General features: G+C 41.6%; 1 protein-coding gene across 17 annotated transcripts in view; it reads left to right on the top strand.

Moving 5' to 3' along the window:
• The window catches only part of AGBL1 (AGBL carboxypeptidase 1), an 806,151-nt gene that overhangs the window by 158,820 nt on the left and 627,159 nt on the right, over positions 1–20,172 (top strand). For all 17 annotated transcript variants that reach the window (XR_011497368.1, XR_011497363.1, XR_011497373.1 and 14 more), the window contains 7 exons: positions 1,032–1,148; positions 2,466–3,046; positions 4,555–4,638; positions 4,867–4,953; positions 7,546–7,694; positions 8,923–9,010; positions 16,980–17,124. Coding sequence is in view for 12 of the 17 variants with exons in the window: in XM_070495693.1 (XP_070351794.1) it covers positions 1,032–1,148; positions 2,466–3,046; positions 4,555–4,638; positions 4,867–4,953; positions 7,546–7,694; positions 8,923–9,010; positions 16,980–17,124 (1,251 nt within the window). In the remaining 5 variants the exon portion in view is untranslated. The remainder of the gene's footprint in view (positions 1–1,031; positions 1,149–2,465; positions 3,047–4,554; positions 4,639–4,866; positions 4,954–7,545; positions 7,695–8,922; positions 9,011–16,979; positions 17,125–20,172) is intronic.

The following is a 20,172-nucleotide window of genomic DNA, read 5'->3' as shown; positions in this document are numbered from 1 at the left end:
CTGTTTGATTCTTGGTGTCCTTTCTCTCTACGATTCTACAACCTTTGGAAAAAACAGAAGTGTTTGGCGGAGAGTCGCCATCACTGTTCAACTGTTATGAAATGATGATCTAGAAGAAAAATAAATGTCTGGGATTATTCAGTGGTGACTTAGTAAGGTTTTAAGTGAACAAAGGGATAAAGGTAGAGTAGGAGGTTACAAACTCCTCCCCAGGACTTGAAAGCCTCGGCAGTACCTACTTCTCGAATCTTCCTCTATTCTCTATACTTTAGCCACCTTCTTTCTGGCAGCAAATTTAAGCTGTTCCTTCTGCTAGTAACTCCTTCCCAAAGTCTTAGCCTAGTCAGCTCTTGCTGTCATTTAGGTCTAGTTAGAATGGTCCCTCTCGGGGAGGCTTTCTCAGATCACTCCATCTAGACAGCTTCCATGCCCAGTCTCCGTCACGATCACTTTGCCCCTTTTCGTCATTTCCATGGCATTTATCACTGTTGGAAATTACTTATTCACTTGTTTACTTTCTTATTTCCTTCTCTCACTAGAAGGCAAGTTCCATGTGCACTTGGACCTCTGTTCCATTGTCACTGAATCTTCAATAGCTCCAAGAATACCTGCTTATGCTTGGTGCTCATTAAACGTTTGTGAAGAGTGAAGGACCTACACAGCAAAGGTCAATAGGGGACTAGGGATGACAATACGATTACGTTGATGGTAGTGGTGATGAGAGAAAAAAATTTTTTATATCATGCTTTCTTGTTTGCAAAGCTCATCTCATTTTATATAAATTATTACTTATTTATGATGAGGCTGATAAATACTGACATAAATGATGAGAAAAGTTGTATATCTTCTTCCTTTTTATTTTAAAAATACAACTCAACATATTAAATTATCCTTTGCATAGGCACCATTACAATTTGAAAGCAGGGGAACCACGTCCCAGGATTCTGAGCAATCATATGTGTAGCTTGTCTCGATGCTTCTCAGGGTGGCCTTCTTGACTGTAATATGGTCTGTTGAATATTCCATTGTAGGATGATGACTTGGAAACAGATGTGAACAAGCTGACTTCCAAACCTGGCCCTGACCGACCTGAGGAGGAACTGAGGCAGTATGAGGCGATGTGTCTTGAGCTCTCCTGTAGCTTTGAGGTGGGACATATGCCGTCGTTCTGCTCCTTGGTGATGCTTGATGGGGTCTTTGTAGAAGCTGGGGTGACAAACGGAGGGCTCCAGATGGAAGGCATTTCTCCTCATTGGCAATCTGCCCCTTGGGTCTTTCTGAGAGAGAAGCAGAAGGCTAAGCAAAAATGTGAAAAATATGGCCAAGCCAGGGTGCAGGCAGGGGGCCCAGAGTCTGACACCTGACAACTGGGGTGGAAGGAGGATGAAAGTACACATTGCTGCCTATTGTCTGGGGGCAAGGTGCCCTGCCCTCCCCACCTTCCACTGGAAAAGCAAGTGAAAATTCCTGATGATTTAATTGTTCCCTTGTCAAAATGCAAAATTTGGGCTAGCTGGCTTTCTGAAGGTTGCCAGACTGATTTCAGTATTTCTTTGTTAGTGGAAACAGATTGAGAACCTTCATACTTGGTAGTGTTAATCTGGTGGCTAGTTCTGCTGCTACTACTGCTGTTGCTGCCACCAAAATTTTGGACTTTTTGTTTGGTGGGGGAGGGAAGATTAGCCCTGAGCTAACACCCGCTGCCAATCTCCTTTTTTTTTTTTTTGGCTGTTGAAGACTGGCCCTGAGCTAACATCCATGCCCATCTTCCTCTACTTTATATATGGGACACCTACCACAGCATGGCTTGCCAAGCGGTGCCATGTCCGCACCCTGGATCTGAACTGGCAAACCCAGGTCGCCAAAGCGGAACATGCGAACTTAACCACTGTGCCACTGGGCCAGCCCTTGGACTTATTTTTTCTTATGACTCTTAGTAAATCACAAATTTGGTCACATCTAAAGGTACAATCTAAGTCGCACAGAAAAGGGAGTTAATATATTCTATTTTACTCCAGGAAGCAGAAGGGGATCAGTGTGTAAATTTTCAGGGAAGGGAATTTCAATTCAGTGTAAGGGATATATTTTTTTAAACAATCAGTGATCCTCAAATAAAGGCACTGCCTTGCTCAGCAGGAAAGGCACCCCCCTTGGGGTGCAGTGAAGTCCCTGTAAATGAGATTGTTCAACCAGACTGTAAATTCCTGGGGGTGTTGCAGAAGGCATTTGTGTGCAGTATAGAATTGTACTAGACTTGCCGAAAGCCCCATTAAACTTGAGTTTCTATGATTCTACCATTTATTTGATTCTTGAAGCTTAGACTTTCCCTGGCTGACCTTGGAGAAAGCTTCCCAATTCGTAGGATTTATGCTTAGCTCTGTGCCCAGAAAGGGAGGACAGGAATCGAGTTGTATTCTCTGCCTGGGAGGAAACACTGACTGTTCTTTTCCATTTTAAACCTGAAGGATCTGGAGTCCAAACCTGGAGATGATTTGAGCTTTGAGGAGACTCAGTATGCCAATCACCACCACATTCCAACTGCTGCCTCCCTGAAGAGGCATTGCTTGAGTAAGGACCAACTCTCCTGGGGGCAAGAAAGGGAAGACACAGGCCGGACTTCCCTTCTGAGCACAGTGAAGATGGGGAGGTCCTCTGTGCATCTAGCCTCCGGAAAAGCACCTGGAATGAACCCATACCAGAATGCACAGTCCAATGGTCTTGGAATAGACTCTTCTGGAAGTGAAATCCCTGACATTCAGGCTTTCCTCAATGAGGATGCTTGGGACATAGATGCGATGTCCTGCCCGAGGATGAGTGCCTCCTTTTCCAATTCCACTAGGCCTAGAGATGCTACGGAAGTAATAAATAAGCTTCTGCAGACACATCCCCAGCATATTCCCTTCCATGATCCCTGTCTTTACATGGCCAAAGCCAGAAGAACCAGATCTGTGGCTGACTTCAAGATGATGGCATTTCCTGATCTCTGGGGACACCGTCCACCTCCCTCTGCCCAGCCCATGTTGGAACGCAAATGTGGAATCCAAAGGTGATGGTGCTACTGATTTTAAAGTTATATATTTTTTATCTTCTTTAATACTTTTATAGGTGGAATGGTTTGTACAGATAGTTCTACTCTCTGTAGGAAAGTGAGCATCATGCAGGGGCATATTAAAGCCCTTTGGGCAACTTTTGCTAAACACATGAGCTTGCTTCCCTATTAGGACATTTGAGAACCAATGTGGGGCAGTGGCAGGCATGTGTTTCCTAAAAAAGAATTCCTTGGATGATTCTAATGCAACCCCTTACCCCATATGCATTGCAGACTGCTATGACAGGGAAATATAACCCAGTTTCTCCAAATATGGGGATCATCCCTCAAAGGAAGGTTCTCAGAAAAGACAACTATGGATTATTTGGAATCTCTGTTGTTGTTCACTGCAAATTGGTATCTATCTCCTGTTAATGACACGAGGTGGTGAACCTCCATCCCACAGTCGCAACCTTATAGAACCTGGCTTGGCTTGGAGAACAGTTTTGCTGCATCACTGAAGATTGAATGGAAAAAAATTCATTCTCCAGGGAAGAAACATTGGGTGATGGATCATTCCCAGAATGCAGGAAAGGGAGCTTTGCCTTTGGCTCAGCATAGTGAAATTAAAATGAAAATTAGTAAAGCCAAGAAAAAATTAATTTCCCTGAAAAAAAATTGAATATGCATTCACTAAATCAGTGGAGCCAGCGTGCATTCCAGAAGTTTCCTAAACTTGTCCATTTCATCAATACCTTGATGGTGGATCCCAAGAGCTGCTCCCAGTTGGGCTTCTGGCTGGCTTCTCAGACCTCAACCCCTGCGCATTATCTACCATATTCAAGTTCCTGAGGGACACACCAGAGGGGCTGGCCCAGCATCAGCTTTCCCTTGGAAAGGGCACCTTGCCCCTCAGTCCAGGCCTTTTGTCTCCCTCTCCCTCCCTCTTCTCCCCTCCTCACCCCAAAGACATGGATTGGAAATTCAAGGAGAGAATCTGAAAGATCTTGCTTCCTCCCTTTTAGTTAAATCTCCCAGATATTGTTGTTTCTCAGATGGAAGATTGACCTTAGTCTTCTGGAACAGACAGAGCTCATGGAATAAGCTGAAAGGCTTGTTGGATCCTCGTGGATCTTGAGGATGCTAACGGTCAATAATCCTAATGTCACGCTCAAAACTGTCTCAGTGCAGAGGACCCTCTTATTCACACAAAGAGAGAATTGCAAAGTCTCTTAGATTCAATGCTCTTGACAAAACTCTCCTTCAAACCAAGAACCCCCTAATGAAAATCTGACATCACTGCTTCCTATATGCCTACTGCTCAGTGTAGTTTTATTTATTGATAAAGAAGAGGAGGAAGGAGGGCCATACTTTTTTTGCACCCTTTCAGCTCAAAGCTGGGGCATTATTAAACTTTTCTTTCATATTTCTTCAGTGACTCTCAAGGCCCTTCCCAGATGACCATAAGATGAGTGGGGTAAGGAGTGAGGGCCAACCCTTAAAATGTTTCCAATTTTCCTTTCCAGGATCAAGATATTTGAAGATATCCGGAGACTCCTCCAGCCAAGTGACATTATAAATAAAGTTGTCTTCAGTTTAGATGAGCCTTGGTAGGTGGTCTTGAGCATCAGTGGAAGAGGGGGGTATGGAATATTCTGTTAATGACGTGAGAATAAGAGAGTTTTATGCTAGTAATGAATTCATTCCTACTTCTAAAATCGGCAAGATGAAAATTCAGGTTAAAGATCTCTAAGAGAAAGCTTGTCTCTAAGAAACATCAATGTGTGCCCATGAATAGCAATAACTCATATGTTCACATGTTTCTTATTTCATGACAGGCCTTTGCAAGACACTGCCTCTGATTGTTTACGGTTCTTCTCCAAGTTTGAGTCAGGAAATCTTCGCAAAGCCATCCAAGTGCGTGAGTAAGTAAGAAAAGCCACGGGCGTAGCTCCTGGCAGCTCAGGAGAGCAGGTGGTGACCATCTATTCCCTATTCTCTTTTCAGTGACGTTACATTGATAGCTTGAGATCAGCCATGTTGGGAATGTTTACACCATGAAAACTGGCAAACACTGCAAATGAAAGTTTTCCTCTCCGAGAGTCAATTGTTAGATGTTGACCAGCGTACCACTAGGGGACTCCCTAGCTGATGTCGTAACAAGGTGGAGACTAGAGATGAACTGTTATGAATATGCCTATGTTCCAAATAATGGGTCCATATTTTGGTGTGAGAGCACTTTGACTGGGATGTTTATACTTCTGTTGATACCAGCATTGGTTCTGTTGACATGGCAGCATACACAGGGTCCCCTATTCCTGTACCTTCTCATGTTTGTTGCTCCCGTAGCTGTGTACATAAGTGACAAAAACCTTGGGCTCCCCATAGAAAAGTGAGCCATCCTTCATTCAAGGGGATGCTCAGTGCCATCCCTCTCTGAAGAACCTATCAATGGGCTCTTATTAACAGAAAAGGATTTCACAGGCAAAAAAGTCTAGAGCTGTGCAAAGTAAAAGGAGGGAAAGAAAACAAAAATTTCCAGTCCCTTGCAGGCAGAAGAGACTGTCGTTCTTGTTATAATTCTTTCTATTATAACAGTGCTGACTTGCTACATACCAAAAAGCAAGATATATAACCCATCTTCTCTGGGTGAACTTCTAAGAAAACAGTTTAGAATAGTAATGGTGTTTAAGTCTCGGAATCAGACTTTACCTCTTTCCAACCAGGGGACTTTGAGCAAGTTACCTAACTTGCTCCATGCCTTTATTTCCCCACCCACGAAATGGGGACAGTCATAGAAGCCATGTCACAGGGATTTTATGAGACTGAGGTAACATACATACAGCTCTTAAAATAGCACCTGGCGCATGGTAAGCACTCAGTCAACCTTAGCTCTGACTCAGGGGTGCATGTTCACCACGGCTGGAGCTCCCCATTTAGTAAAACTCAGACCTGTGTTGTATCCACCTGATGAGTTATTTTTGAAGTTTTCCATTTTTCAGGGGAGGTGAATGGACATCCTTTTTTTTGTATATGGAGTATTTCAAGGAAGCCCAACATGTAAAACCTGTAGAAATTGAACTATTTGGGCTGGAGAAGGGAAGGGCAGTCATGTGAAGATTCCTTCTCAGCCTTCTTCTCTTTCTTGTTTGCCAGCTCAGTTTCTACTTCTTCCTATGGCTCCTGCTTTTACTATTCCTTCTGTCCATATATCATGTTCAAAGCATCCGGAAGAGGAGACCTAATTAGGAGTCTCCTAGTGGGACACTGATCAGTCCAGCATGTGCCTGAGCTGCTGGCCTCGCTCGGGTCTCTTTCTCCATGCATCTGCCTTTGGTCAGAGTGTACAATCCTAAACCAATCAGTGGTGGTCAGGGTAATATCAAATGACAGAAAACAACCTTCTTACAGGAAAAGAAATTTTATGATTAGTTTTTGGAGAGAGCATTGTGGGCACAGCAGATGATTTGAGGGTAATAGATTTTCCAGAATTGTTCTTATGAGTGCCACTCAGTGGGTTATGCTTTGTTTGTTGTATGGTGAGCTCAATGGTTAGAGTGTGATGCTTATGGTGATAGTGTGAGGGGTCAAACTCCATCGCTTAGCTCTGCTCTGCTTGTGTCTTACATAAAGCTCTACCTTTCTACAGATATCACTGGAGAATGCCATTTATCATGGGTCCAGAGAGGGAGAGTAGGAATGGCTTAGGGGAAAACCATTACCTTTTCTAGAAGAGCATACCAAGGAGATGGGACACTCATATTTTTGCAAATGAAATATCCTGATGATAAGGTTTAAGTCAAAACAGCATTGCTGATTCTGTTGCTAAAGCTCAAAAAAGTAATTACTTTTGAAGACATAGTGACTGGGAGAGGACATGAGACCCTCCTGGGGTGCTGGAAGTGTCCCATATATTGATTTAAATAATTGTCAAACAGGTGTATCCAACGAATTTGTTTAAATTCATTGAGTTGTACACTTAAGAGTTGTGCACTTTACCGCATGTAACTTAAATCAGTTAAAAAGGGAAAAACAAACACACGACTCCTGAGTTGGTAGCTTAATTCATGTTTGTCACTTTGCTGGGGATTTACATATATTATACTACTTAATCTCTACAAACAGCACTGCAAGTTTAGACACTATTTCCATTTTCCATATGAGGAAACTGAGGCTCAAAAGTAGTGTCTAGCATCAAATGGTAATGGTATATCCAGCCAGATGTGACCGAATTTTCTTGCATTTTTCCAGCTAGATAGAAACTTCATTACAGTTTTTAAAAAAGATATGCTACAGTTGTGTAACTGACTCTTCTAGTACCAAAAAACCTGCTCCCCACCCCCTGAATTTCCAAAGCCAGTGTCCAATATTGTGAGATAGGATGACAACTATAACAAACCAGCCACCTGAGCTCCTGGGTCTTAGATCTGTCATCCGGAAGCTGAGATGTGTAGGTTCTCAGTGTTGGAAGTGACCTTAAAGATTTTAACACTGCAATCTTGCTTCTGCCTTTGCAGGTTTGAGTATGACTTGTTGGTCAATGCCGATGTGAACAACACCCAGCACCAGCAGTGGTTCTACTTCCGGGTGAGCGGTATGAGGGCTGCTGTCCCTTACCGCTTCAACGTCATCAACTGTGAGAAGCCCAACAGCCAGTTTAATTATGGTAAGAGCTTCTGGGGTAAGACTTTCTGGACAACACCAGGAATGACATCACTTTGTGTTTGGATTATTACCGGAAGCCCTGCTTGGGTTCCCAAAGGGCTTGAGGTTGGGCTGACACATTTTGGCTGCCAGGAGTGGCAGGAAGATGGCCAATCTATGACAAACTGCTGCTGTGGAAGGGGAAGCTGGAAATCCTCACTCTGCCATGGAATGTTAATGGCACGCAGAACATTCTACTACTTCCTGACTCCTCTGCCCCACTTTGAACTTTGTGAGGTTGGTGAGCCCTCACATTTATTCCTTCTCTCCGTTTCCTAAACCCACAGTAGCAAATGTCTTGACCTGTTGGTCACAAGACTGAAGAACAACAAAGTCCAATCGGACAACACTAGTTTGCATTCTAAGAAACTCTGGAGAAAGTTTAAATTCTCATGGCTATCTGTGGCCATTTTGGAGGAGACATTCAAGGGACAAAGACTGCCCAGTAGCCTATATTTATTTCGAATGTTTCCAGGAATGGGAAATTCTGTGTGGTATTGCTGGCTCATATACCAATTTGTTGCGTGGTTTTGAGTAAAAAGTAAGTTATTCCTAGATCTCTAGGATACTAGGCACAGGATACTGCCTCTATTTACTAACTAAATAGACCCCTGCAGGTGTAGAAAGAGAAAATATGAATCTTGACCCTTGTATTCGCTTTGTGTGGCTGCTGTAACTAATGTCACAAACTTCGTGGCTTAAAACAAGACATTTATTCTCCTACAGTTCTGGGGTCCACAGTCTAAAATCAGCTTCACTGGGCTAAAGTCAAGGGGTTGGCAAGGCCATGGTCCCTCTGGAGATTCTAGGGGGTTTCTGTTTCCTTTGCTTTTCCAGCTTTTAGAGCTACATTCCTTGCGTTCTTTGGCTTATGACCCCTTCCTCCATCTTCTAAGCCAAAACTTCTTCAAATCTCCCTCTGCTTCAGTCACATTTTCTCTCTTCTGTAACCACCTTCTGGCTCCCTTTATAAGGACGTTTGAGTGCATGTATCCCACCAGGATAATCGCCTCATCTCAAGATCCTTAACTTATCACATCTACAAAATCTCTTTTGCTCTAACAGGTAAACATTCACAGGCCCCAGGAATTAAGACCTGACATCGTTGGGGGCCATTATTCAGCCTACCACAGCTCTCTTTCTCTTTTCTCTTTCCCTCATGGATTAAGTCCTGCTTTTATTTTGTGTAGGGATGCAGCCAACTCTGTATTCTGTGAAGGAGGCTCTTCTTGGCAGACCCACCTGGATACGGATGGGCCATGAAATCTGTTATTACAAGTAAGTTAGAGTGTTGTTAGTGTCCTGTTCTCTGCTCTTTCATTCCCTCTCAATTTCCTGCTTTTCCATGTTGATCTTGTAAACCTTAGCAATCTGTGCTTGTCTGCTATGCTTGTTGTCATTCTGTTCCAATGGGAAATACCCTGCCCTTCAGAGGCAAAAGCATGTTGAATGAGACCCCCAATAAATTCCAAGAAATATCTTTTGATTTTTCTGAAAAATTGTCGATCCTCATTTAAACACATTAAAACCTTTAGACTTGTTGTTGGATATTAGAAGTTGTACAGGCTCAACCTGTCATTAGGGCATCAAGCCTTGGTTCTACACCTGTTTCCATTGGTTCCAGTGCATGAAAAGGCTGAGATGTTCTGGCCTATTCCTATCCATCCTGTGCTTCCGTTTGCCAAAGTACTTGACAGTAAATATGTGACAAATATACTTAAGTAACTGTTCCTACACAGCATGATGATTTTCTGGAAAGAGTAAAAGAGGGAGGTTTTCAAAATTCATCTTCAACCCTTGATCAGTAGCCAGTTTCATCAATTTATCCTGTAAAGTTGTCATGAAATTTAAATTATCCGTAACTTTTGATAAAAGAAATGGATTCCAGATCCATGAATTGCTTATGTGTGCATTTTCTTTTGATGGAAAATAAAATTCAAATTCGTAAGAAAAAAAGATAGGAATTGTTAGGACAGGTAGAAACTATGTAATTAATTATTAGCTCATTGTTAGTTTCTTATAAAAACAGGTAGGCTAGTATTTATTTTCTTGGATAAAGTAAGTCATCTCTTTCTGAGATTACAAGAGGCCTCTAAAAAAGCATTATCAGACATTCTCGAGTATAGGATTGTTATCAATATCAAAAAGAAAGAGAGTATGTACTCTTATGCCTCTTGGCTTTTGAAGCTGTGAGGACAGGATGCATAGAAAAGGTCAAGAATCTTGTTGCTGTGTCAGACACAAAGGCAAAAATCACCATAGAGATAACAATAGTCTACAAAACAGAGAGCTAGGCCGACTAATAGTTTGTAATAAAAGAGTTGGCAGTCTTCAGTGCTTGATGTATTAGGATATGGATCTGGGTAGCAATTTCATTGTATGCCTTAGGACAGTAACAAAATATTACAATTCTGTTGGTTTTCCATTCCCCTATATGGCTATTACTCTCTGGCCTCCCTATCTTGAGACTCTCAGGATCTTTTTATGGTCCAAAGAGATTTAAACTAAAATCATCTTGAGGTGATAGAGGCCACAACTGCAAGAAAATATAATGAAAGCCTAAATTTGGACCTTGGTGTGTCAAGAATAACTTTTAGTGTCCTCTGAAAATGATAACCCGAAATAAACGTGAAAGACCCGGCTTGCAGCTGGCTTGGATCTGGAGCTTAGTAAGAGATGGGCAGACATAGCATTTAGCATCCTTTCCCAGTGGGGCACTCCTCTCTCTGAAAGCTGCTTGTCTTGGAAGTGGAGAATCAGGAGCAGGCTTAAGGGGACTAAGCATCTGCCAAAAGGAGAAGGAAGAAGAAGCCACATGTCTAAAAGCACAGCCTTGGCCTAAGGAAAGCCAGTGTTAATGTTAATAGTTTTTAGATTCATTAACAAGACAATTGTTATGTGATTAAAGACCAACAGAGGGGTAATATGAAAACCATGAATGTGTAATGTAATTCATTTTTCATATTCCAGCCATGAATACAACAGAGATGAAAGGATAAGATTGCTACATTGTACTGTAGTTTGTTTTACAATTGTTCACCACATTGTGTTAACAAATTTCCAATAATGTGATCTAACAACAGGATAGATATGTGTATCTCTATTCAACCACAAATCAGAACACCTCTCCCTACTGTAGAGTGCCATAGATTATACAATCGATTTCGCCCCTTTTACCCATCACAATCTTTGAGTTGATCTGCTTTAGAAGATTTCTTTGTTTCGTTCCTGCCTTTATTGTCTCTGATGTATTAATTTGGGAGAACTTTACTTCCTCATTTCTTTGTCTCCAATATGTCAACAGAAACTCAGAAGTTCTATTTCTACTATGCTGTCAAATTCCCAGATTTAGTGCCATGTTCTAAAGGGGTGCCAGGGTGCTCATGGTGGAGAGAGAACCATGAGCCACGTACCTGGATATATATGGAGGGTGAAATCAAAAAGGACACTTGGAAGGAATAGGGTATTCATTTCCTTCAAAAGGTGACAGCAATGATGATCCGTTAAGGAGGTGGGCTGGCTGCTTTGTGGGTCCGGTCATCATCGTTAGAAAGTGGTCTCTGAACTATTTTGATAAGATATATTTATGCATGTACTTCTAATATAGATTTGTTCATAAATTATCTTTTAATCAATCATATGCACATTACTATATTATGTTTACTCAATCATATGCACATTGCTATGTTATGTTTAGTCAATCATATGTACATTACTATATATTATGTACATTAGAAAACGTAAAAAGTTAAGAATTTTAAATGATGAGGAAAAAAATGAAACAAATAATAATTTTAAATGTCTACCTAATTGTTAAATTTTTATATTATTGATAACTCAGGGCATACTATACCCTTAGGGTTTACCGTGAAAAATATAGTTGGAAATAGTCTTTTGGATAATTTTGAAAAATTTGCGTTAACTTCCCAGATCCAATAAGATTATTTTTATACAAATAAGAATTCTTAAGAAAGAGCTAGTATTAAGAGTAGGAGATGGGTCATGTGGGTGTTTCCAGTTTCTTGGTCATTTGTGCTTGAAATTTAATATTATCATCAATCTATGGCTTCTATGCAGAATTAAAAAAAACCTAATAGTCGATATTGTGAAGTTTAGTTTAATTTAAATCATATGATCTGTAAATCCACTAAAGGAGGCTTCTGCAAACTTAAAGACCTTGCTAGAAGCTAAAAGCAAAAGAATGAGGGAGGTGGTGAGCCGTTTCCACTCTTCCCTCGGGAAGCCTCCTTATGAAAACCATAGATGTAAAATGTAATGTACTTTTTTATATTCCAGCCCTCTAACAACAGAGAAGAATGGATAAGATTTCTGTGCTGTAATCTAGTTTGTTTTATAATTATTCATCTCATTAAGTTGACTTGGACCGCATAAGGGCAGTGGTGTCGATCCCCATATTAAACCTTAGACAACTTAATTTCTTTCTTATTACCTAGCTCATAATAAATTTAAGGAGAAATTCTAATATTTTCTCCCTGTGTTCAGTCAATCATCTTGCCCTTCCCCTGCAGTACCTCTTCCCACTATGAGACCCCCCTCTCCCACCCACCTTGCAAACCACTAGGCCAGAAAATAAAAAGTGATCTTCTGGAGGCACGAACATAGATAGGTAGACACATTTTTCCATGCCTCTCTTAAAAGTAAGCAGGGATAGTTTTCGTTTCTGCTTTATTTACTTCCCTGTGGTTTGCTTGTTTCTCTAAGGTACACACCTCACACCTTTTCGAATTCTTTCCCAGCTCTGGTCTAAAGTAATTTTGGTGCTGAAGGGCAGAGGGAGGGAAGTGACATGCTCAGAGTGGCCATGTAATACACAACGGCTGATCTCTTCTGACATTTATCTCCGCTCGTGAGAGGAGATGGAACAGCTCACTCATGAAGATGAATGTCATACAAGAGCTCTGCCATCACGCATCCTTCCGAGGGATCTCAGGAGAGAGATTTGGTGTTATATAGAATATTAGAAACCCTGCAGACACAGGGAAGGCTGGCCACTTGGCTGCTCTGCCGCATTAGATCCTGTTAAGTGAAATGATGTACCCTTGTTAAACAGAGCCATTGCCATTATAAGATTATCTAATTCACTCTCTATCTTGGCATCTGCTTACTTCATGCACGCACAGAAAAAAAATGACTTCCCAGCATATTTTTAAGTACAAATGGAAATAGATTGAGTTCATAACTATGCATTTGTGTACTTTGCTCCTTGCTTCATTGAAGGCTTTATGATTATAAAAGTGCAGATCTTTCTAAAGATAAATGGTTCAGGGAATGGAAACACAAAGGGGAGCTTTTAAACTGTGGAATGGCTAGATCTAACCAGCCTGGGTCATCTTTGACCCAAGATGACGTATGTAGGATCTGGCAAATCGGAGACCACACTTGATTTTCGTCAGGCTTCTTCTCCACCTAGAAGGGTAGATTGAGGAGAGAAAGTACTTGGAATCAAACTTCTATCACTCATTAATGGTGTGACCTTGGGAAAATTATTCCAACCTCTCTCAACCTCAGATTCCTTATCTGTAAAATGGGATAATAATGGTATCTCCCTGATAGAGCTGTCCTGAAGATTAAGTGAAATGAGATGAAGCATGTGGAAAGCTTAGAACAGTGTCTGATACACAGTAGGTGTTCAACGAATGTTAGAAATTATTATTAACAATTAGTGGAACATCTGGTGGCATCAAATACCAATGACGCAAAGAATCATAATGATATGGATCGTTTTCACCAGCTCTCACATGGGTTCTTTTACATTCCTTTTGATATTTTGGACTTTACGTTTATAGGCAGCCCTGATTTATGAAGACCAAAACTTCAAATTCTTACTTGCTGAATTGGATCAAAAGCCCTCTTGTCTTTTTATCTGTGCCTAAGAGACGGATGATGTAATGAAAATAATCTTGGTCTTGTGGTAAACTCATACCTGGGGTTGAGTCCTGCTTTACTATGCTTGTTGTGTGGAGTTGCTCAAGACCTTTAATATCTGTGAGCCTCAATTTGCCCAGCTGTAGAGTGTGTGTAATAATACCTTGAAAGGATATCATTAGGATTAGAGGTAAAATACGTTAAGCATCCTAATTATTACTCTTGGAGTCTAAGGCCATTTATTCTACAAACATTAACTGAACAGCTACTAAGTTCAGGTACTGTGCCAAGTATGAAGATACACAAATGCATAAGCATAAGCCCTGCCAGAACGTGTCGGCAGTGAGCGAGAGGCCCAGTGCGATAAGAACTAGGCAAAAGGGCGGGTATCTGGGAAGGCTTCCTGAAAGAGGAAACACTTGAATCTTGAAGGAAGAAGAGGAGTTGGCTGAAAAGGAACGAGTCCTCTTTACAAAGGAAGAACATGGAAACCTTTTAAAATATGAGGGATGAATGTTACTGCCTTACAAACATCCCTCAATATGTTCACATCATAGTTGGGAAAACAAAAATAACTTGTTGATGAGATCTTGCTTTATCATGGACGAATTGAGTTGTAGCGAGCCAAGTGTTTCCCTTTAGAGACATAGCAAATGTTTCACTTTGAAGAAGGTGATCTTGGGCAAGTTTAAAAATCTCCCAAGAGGAAGGTTTCGTTAGAGTCAAGTCACCTGGATTCTCCTTCTATGGTACCACCGCCAGGAGACGCCAGTGAGGAAACCTGATTCCTTTAGCTTCAGCTAAAGTTTAGAGCCTGGACTAGGATTGTAACTGAATCTCCTTTAGCGGAACTTCACCCTAAATGAGGTGATATGCATTTTCCTTAAACTCAGCAGTCTGCAGCCATCCTGGAGAGGGCTGGCTTTTCAGTGGGGAGCGTTTAGTCTTGCCCACGAGAATCTTGCTCACTAAGCTACGGCAGTGTATGTGTGTGTGTTGAGGGGAGTGAGAAGGTAGATTTCAGATAGCTAAAACCACCATTCGAATTCCTTACCCTTACCTTAAATCACTAGAACCTGGGCCCACAGATGCTCAGAAGCTGAGGATTATCCCATTTAATTTCTCCTTCACTGTAGCTGCTCCTTTCCTGGAGTGCAGGTTTGGTTGGAATGGCAGCAAGAGCATAGGGATGTGGATTTCACATTCTCACTTCCTCTCTCTTCCTTGTTCTTGCCTGTGGCTGGTGGGGTAAGGTTGAGTTGGCTTCAATGTGCCTGTGATTTCGCTGTCTTAGTAGTACAGTGGGAAAACTAAAAAGAAGCAAGACTCATGTCAAAGCAGACTACTCCCATGGGCCCTCCAGGGCATCTACTAATCTTGAGGAAAGAAGCAGGCTCTGTCTCCACTGTTTGCGGGTGAAGAACTTGGGGATGGTGAGGCACCAGATGTGTGTGTCCACCTGCCTTTACATTCATGAATATGTCTATGTGGGTGTGTGCGTGTGCACATGTATGCATTTGTGTGCTCACACATGTATGTTTCCAGATGAAACTCTCTTCCACATTTTGATTGGTTGTCAAAATTTTGGCCATTTTGACTGGCTCATTTCATTTCGATTGGCTCTTCCATTGTAGAAGGGCATAATTGACTAGGTTCAGCTAGGTGTAAACTGAATTTGTGTTTGCAGTGGAGCCTTTACTAGTGAAATCAGAAAGAGGTTGTAAAAGGTAGAGCGAATATGGCTTGCATGATTTCTGAGCTAACATCTGCTTCTTTACATGCTGTCTAATAACCAGAGCGCTAGCTCTGGAGTAACTATAGAACTTTGGGGAGATCTGGAGAAAGTGGACCCAATTAGATATCAAGATTAGATGGCAGCAGGGGTGAAAATGCCTTTTTGAAGTTTCTAGTCCTATAATCGCCAAGGAAATGACCCCTATTAATGTGATGCTAAAAAGCTGGCTGGGATAGTCACTTTGGGCTTACACTGTGGTATCCTTCTTTCCCTAGAATGACCAAGGCTTAAGGATGCTGTATTGGCAGAAACTGAGGCAAGAGAAATGTATCAGGCCATAATCCATGGGACTACCACTTCTCTTACTCCCATTCTTAGTTTTATAAATATCAAAACCCCACAAAACCACAAGAAACAAGACAGTAGACTTCTATTTTCTCCTCTCTTTCTTGCTTGATCGTTTTGCTTTGGTGGTAGTGGGGGGTGGCACGAAGGCAGCAAAAAGTCAGAAAAGAATAATCCATGTTTTTTATATTTTCAAGAAAAAACAGAATAATTACATCATTTTTTTTCTCTCCCCACTCTTTTCCCCAAGAAAATCCAAAAGCACAATGGACTTGTAAGCCAATGTTGTAAATGTTCAAAGGTGAAATTACATCTTTGGTGTCCGGGTGGGTTTTGCATTATAATGCAGCCTTGATGACAGCATTTCTCAGGAAAGCCTGCACAGCTCTCTCAGCATCAACAGACAAGGCGAGAGCATAACTGGCGGTGTGTGGGGAAAATATTACTCAGAATGTACTTCTGGGTGCAATTTACTTTGATACTTTTCCTGAAGTATCAAAATTGGTTCTTCATCTTTGATAAAGGAAAATGTGCATTCCCAAGCTATAAGAAGCCGAACCATATTTGGGGTGACAAACATATTCCTTTGGGAAGAAAGTATTGTGTAGCAGAAAGAACAAAGGCTTTGCAGACAGACAGATCTGGGTTCAAGTCCTGTATTGACCACCTACTAGCCCTGCGACCTTTGACAAGTTAGTTTTTCTAAGCTTTTGTTTCTTCATCCACACAATGGGTTGTTGCAGTGATAATGTAAGATGATTTGTTAAGTGTCGAGTTGGAACTCAGCATATAGTAGTGATGGTTTGAGTTGGAACTCAGCATAGCGGTGATTCCTGAAAAGCCCACTTGGCAGGTGGAAGGGGAAAGAGGAGCTGTACTCTGTGTTATCTGGGGAGAGGCAGGGGTTGGAGGAACCCACATTTGGGTAACAAAGTGTATGTCTGCAATAGAATTCCAGGAAAAACAGAATTACTCACATTTTCCTCTATTTTCTAGCTCAGTGACTCTGTAGCCTTCGTTTTCAGACACAGCCAGGAAGGGCCCATGGCATATATGCCACAATTAGGAGACAGATGGACCAGCTTACACGTTGCTGATCTGGCTCATGACCTGGCAGTAAGCTCATTTGTACATTTCTCTGTTTTCTAAATTCCACCCAGAGTGTTTCGGGTGAAGAACATTTTGCCAGTATGTAACACAAGAGGTATGTAGCATCTGGAACCCCAAATGACTGTTTCCCCACCTCTCCCTCATTCTCCTCTCTTCTCCTTTCTCTTCTAGAAATCATTATCGCCAGAGTGCAGCTGTCACAGGGGGAGCATCTGGGAAGTGTTATTATACCCTCACGTTTGCTGTCACCTTCCCGCATGATGAAGATGTCTGCTACCTGGCCTACCACTATCCCTATACCTACTCAGCCCTCATGGTAACTTCCTCTTTACAGCACTACCCCAGCAGGACCAAGGGGCTCCTGGAGGTTTTGCTGGGGACATTCAGGAGACATCCTGGTGGGGAACTTTGCCTTCCTGAGGGAGCCAGGGTTTGTTGTCACTGACTTGGTGGCTTTATATTTGTCTGCTCTCCTTCCTTGGACAGAGCATTAGGCTGAGGTAATGACCGTGACATTCTGAAGGCCCAAGTGGCATGTGATGTACCTCATTGGCAGGCTGAGCATAGGCGGCATGGGAATTTCTCAGGGGCTCTATAAGATGCCCTCGAGTTAAACATGAAGTAGTGAGATTGGAGTGGGATTATCAAGTTGAGATGGGGTAAAGCAATAGCATAAAGTGAGATGCAAATTTAGAGGACATTCACTCATTGAGAGGAGGGAAGCAGAAAGCAGGAAGATGAAACTTGGAAAAACTCTCTGAGTCTGTGAGCAAGCAGCCACTTCAGCTTTCCGGTGGTTGCCATGGCCATGGGCTGGAGGCTGCAGGAAGGGTTGAAGCTGGACAAAAAGTGAAAGAAGAAAACACTGAGTCACTGCAAATGAGGGCCACAATCTTTTTATGCAAGGAGTGTAGTGTAAGTCAGCCCAAACTGGAAGTTACCATTCTTCTGTCTATCAGACCCTGCAAAATGTTCATTAGGCAAATTCCAGCAAACTGCTTAACCCATGCAGTTTTCTGTCATTTAAAACAGTTGGCAAACTATCCCTTTCCCCTAGCTATTTCAAGGATATCCTGAGGATTAATGAGCTAAAGTATCTTCTATAAAGCACTTTCATCCTTCGTGTTAATGCAAAATGTTATTAGCATATTTATAATAATATGTGTATATATGAGTGTATGTATCACTTAGCCTGAAGGATGAGCATTTTCATTTTTAAGTCTGTGATAAGGAGTTGGGAAAGATAATAACCAAGAACATCTTTGCCTTCAAAAGGAATGTGCAGGTATAAATGAAAATTTTTCTCCATCGAGAAGGATTATCTTAAACCACTTGGCTGACTGCTTCCTGAGAGTGCATGTATCCTGCTCTCCATATGTTGTCTTGCCTAAAGAGAGATTTTTACTGTTTTCCAGATTGCAAAAGATACACAACTAGTATTATTTGTGTATCACACTTAGAGATCGCAAGAAGTTAATCCAAGAAATGTGCATCACAAGCTATGCTGCAACAAGCCACGTTTGTTAGAAAACATGCTTGTTGCCTTTAGGGACCCAGAACAGGCTAGATTCATGATCCCCTTCAACAGCTGCTTTTATTGTCTTGCCTGTGAAACAGCGCACAGGGAAAGTCTTCCAGGAAAGGGATTCCTGTTTGAATGTGTGTTTGCCTTTTCCATTGGGGGAATGATCCGTGGGTCCAGGACACTGTCTTTTCACTTGTTAGGATATCTTAGACCCTGCTGAGATTCTCAGTGTTCGTATATAAAACTTTACAACACAAGAGATTTGGGAAATTGTCTAATTCAGCCTTGTTATTTATAGATGCAAACATCGAGGCCTAGAAATCTCACATCTAGCTAGTAGCCAAGCAGAGAAAGAGCGCTGGCCTTTGACATCTGTTCCTGTGCTCTTTCCACTTTACTGTAGAGGAATGTAGAAGGAATTCAAAAGAACTTCTGCTCTGGGATCAGATCAGTGTCCTTGCTTGCTGTCACATACACTAGCTACTACAACTGCAGTCCACTTTTATAGGCACAGGTTGTCATCACGGTGTATGATGATATAATCTCTGATAGTTGAGTTCAAGTCATTACCCCGTGGTGGTTTTTATCTACAATGCTGAGTGCGGTGGATGTGGTTCATCTGGGTAGCGTTGTTCACCAAACATGGTCCCATTCTTATTCCAGAACGCTCTGATGGGTTCTTGCTAGGTGCCTACAAGCTGAAACTCCTTCAGCCAGGCATTGACTAAATCTGGCTTCTTACTCTGAATTTCAGACTTTGAATCAGAAGGTGGGCACCTAGGAAGAACCCATCAGAGCATTTTGGGATAAGAATGGGGCCATGTTTGGTGAATAACACTGTCCAGCTGAATCACATCCATGGCACTCAGCATTATAGATAATAACCGTGGGTTGATGACTTGAACTCAGCCACCATCAGAGATTATATGATCACACAACTTGACGATGACATGTGCCTATAAAGTACCTACTGCAGTTGTAGCAGCGATTGTAAGTCATAGCTTGTGCCTCTGGGATTCACGTAGCTTTTGTGCTCTTCTCAGATCAGAGCTCAGGGTCTACAGTTTACAATCAACAAAGAGCTCAGGAGCCACTGGGGTCAATGTAGGGGTAATTTCATCTTGAGGGGGGACAAAAACACAAGAAAAGAGAACTCCCTTACCCCAGAAACTTGGTCTCCATGAGAGGGAGAGAGAGGTCTTGTTAATTGATGCTCATTGGCTTGTTACTTAGCCTATTGACTGTGAATCTTTTCCCACTAGGGAGATTTGAGGAGAGTTAATGAGAAAGAGAGACAGGAAAGGGGATAACTTTTCATGTCTCCTAAATGAGTAGAACAGAGTAAGAAAGACAATTTGTTACTTGAAAGTGAAAAATGCATATATTCATTTTTAGGTTTTACATTTCCAATAATGCATGGTCTTTGTCTTCCCTAGGTTTAAGACAATAATTGACTCTGTGACTTCTCTTAAAAAACCCTTCTTCCCATCATGGACAGAATGAGTACATTCTGTAATGCACGCTAGTCATTTTTATTTTTGGACATGTCCTAAGGAGAAACGGTTTTTCTTCCAACAGATCAGTGATAAATTAAATGTGAATGATACCCTAAGGGAAGAATTAACTGTATGTTACTTGGGGGTTATGCTGAGGGGTGGAAAGTACATTTCTACGTAGAATTCATGATTTGTAAATCTCATAATATAGACTATGTTTGATAATTACAGACATTTTTATAGCAGAGGACATGCATGTTGGATGTTTTTCAACATGAACACAATTTTGCAACTTTAAAAATTTCATTATTCTCTTATAATAAGAGAATTAGTATTTGGTTCT

This window comes from Equus asinus, chromosome 2 (assembly GCF_041296235.1).
Source record: "Equus asinus isolate D_3611 breed Donkey chromosome 2, EquAss-T2T_v2, whole genome shotgun sequence".
Classification (NCBI taxonomy): Eukaryota; Metazoa; Chordata; class Mammalia; order Perissodactyla; family Equidae; genus Equus; species Equus asinus.
Note: the sequence above shows the minus strand (reverse complement) of the source record. Positions and strands in the feature narration are given on the sequence as shown.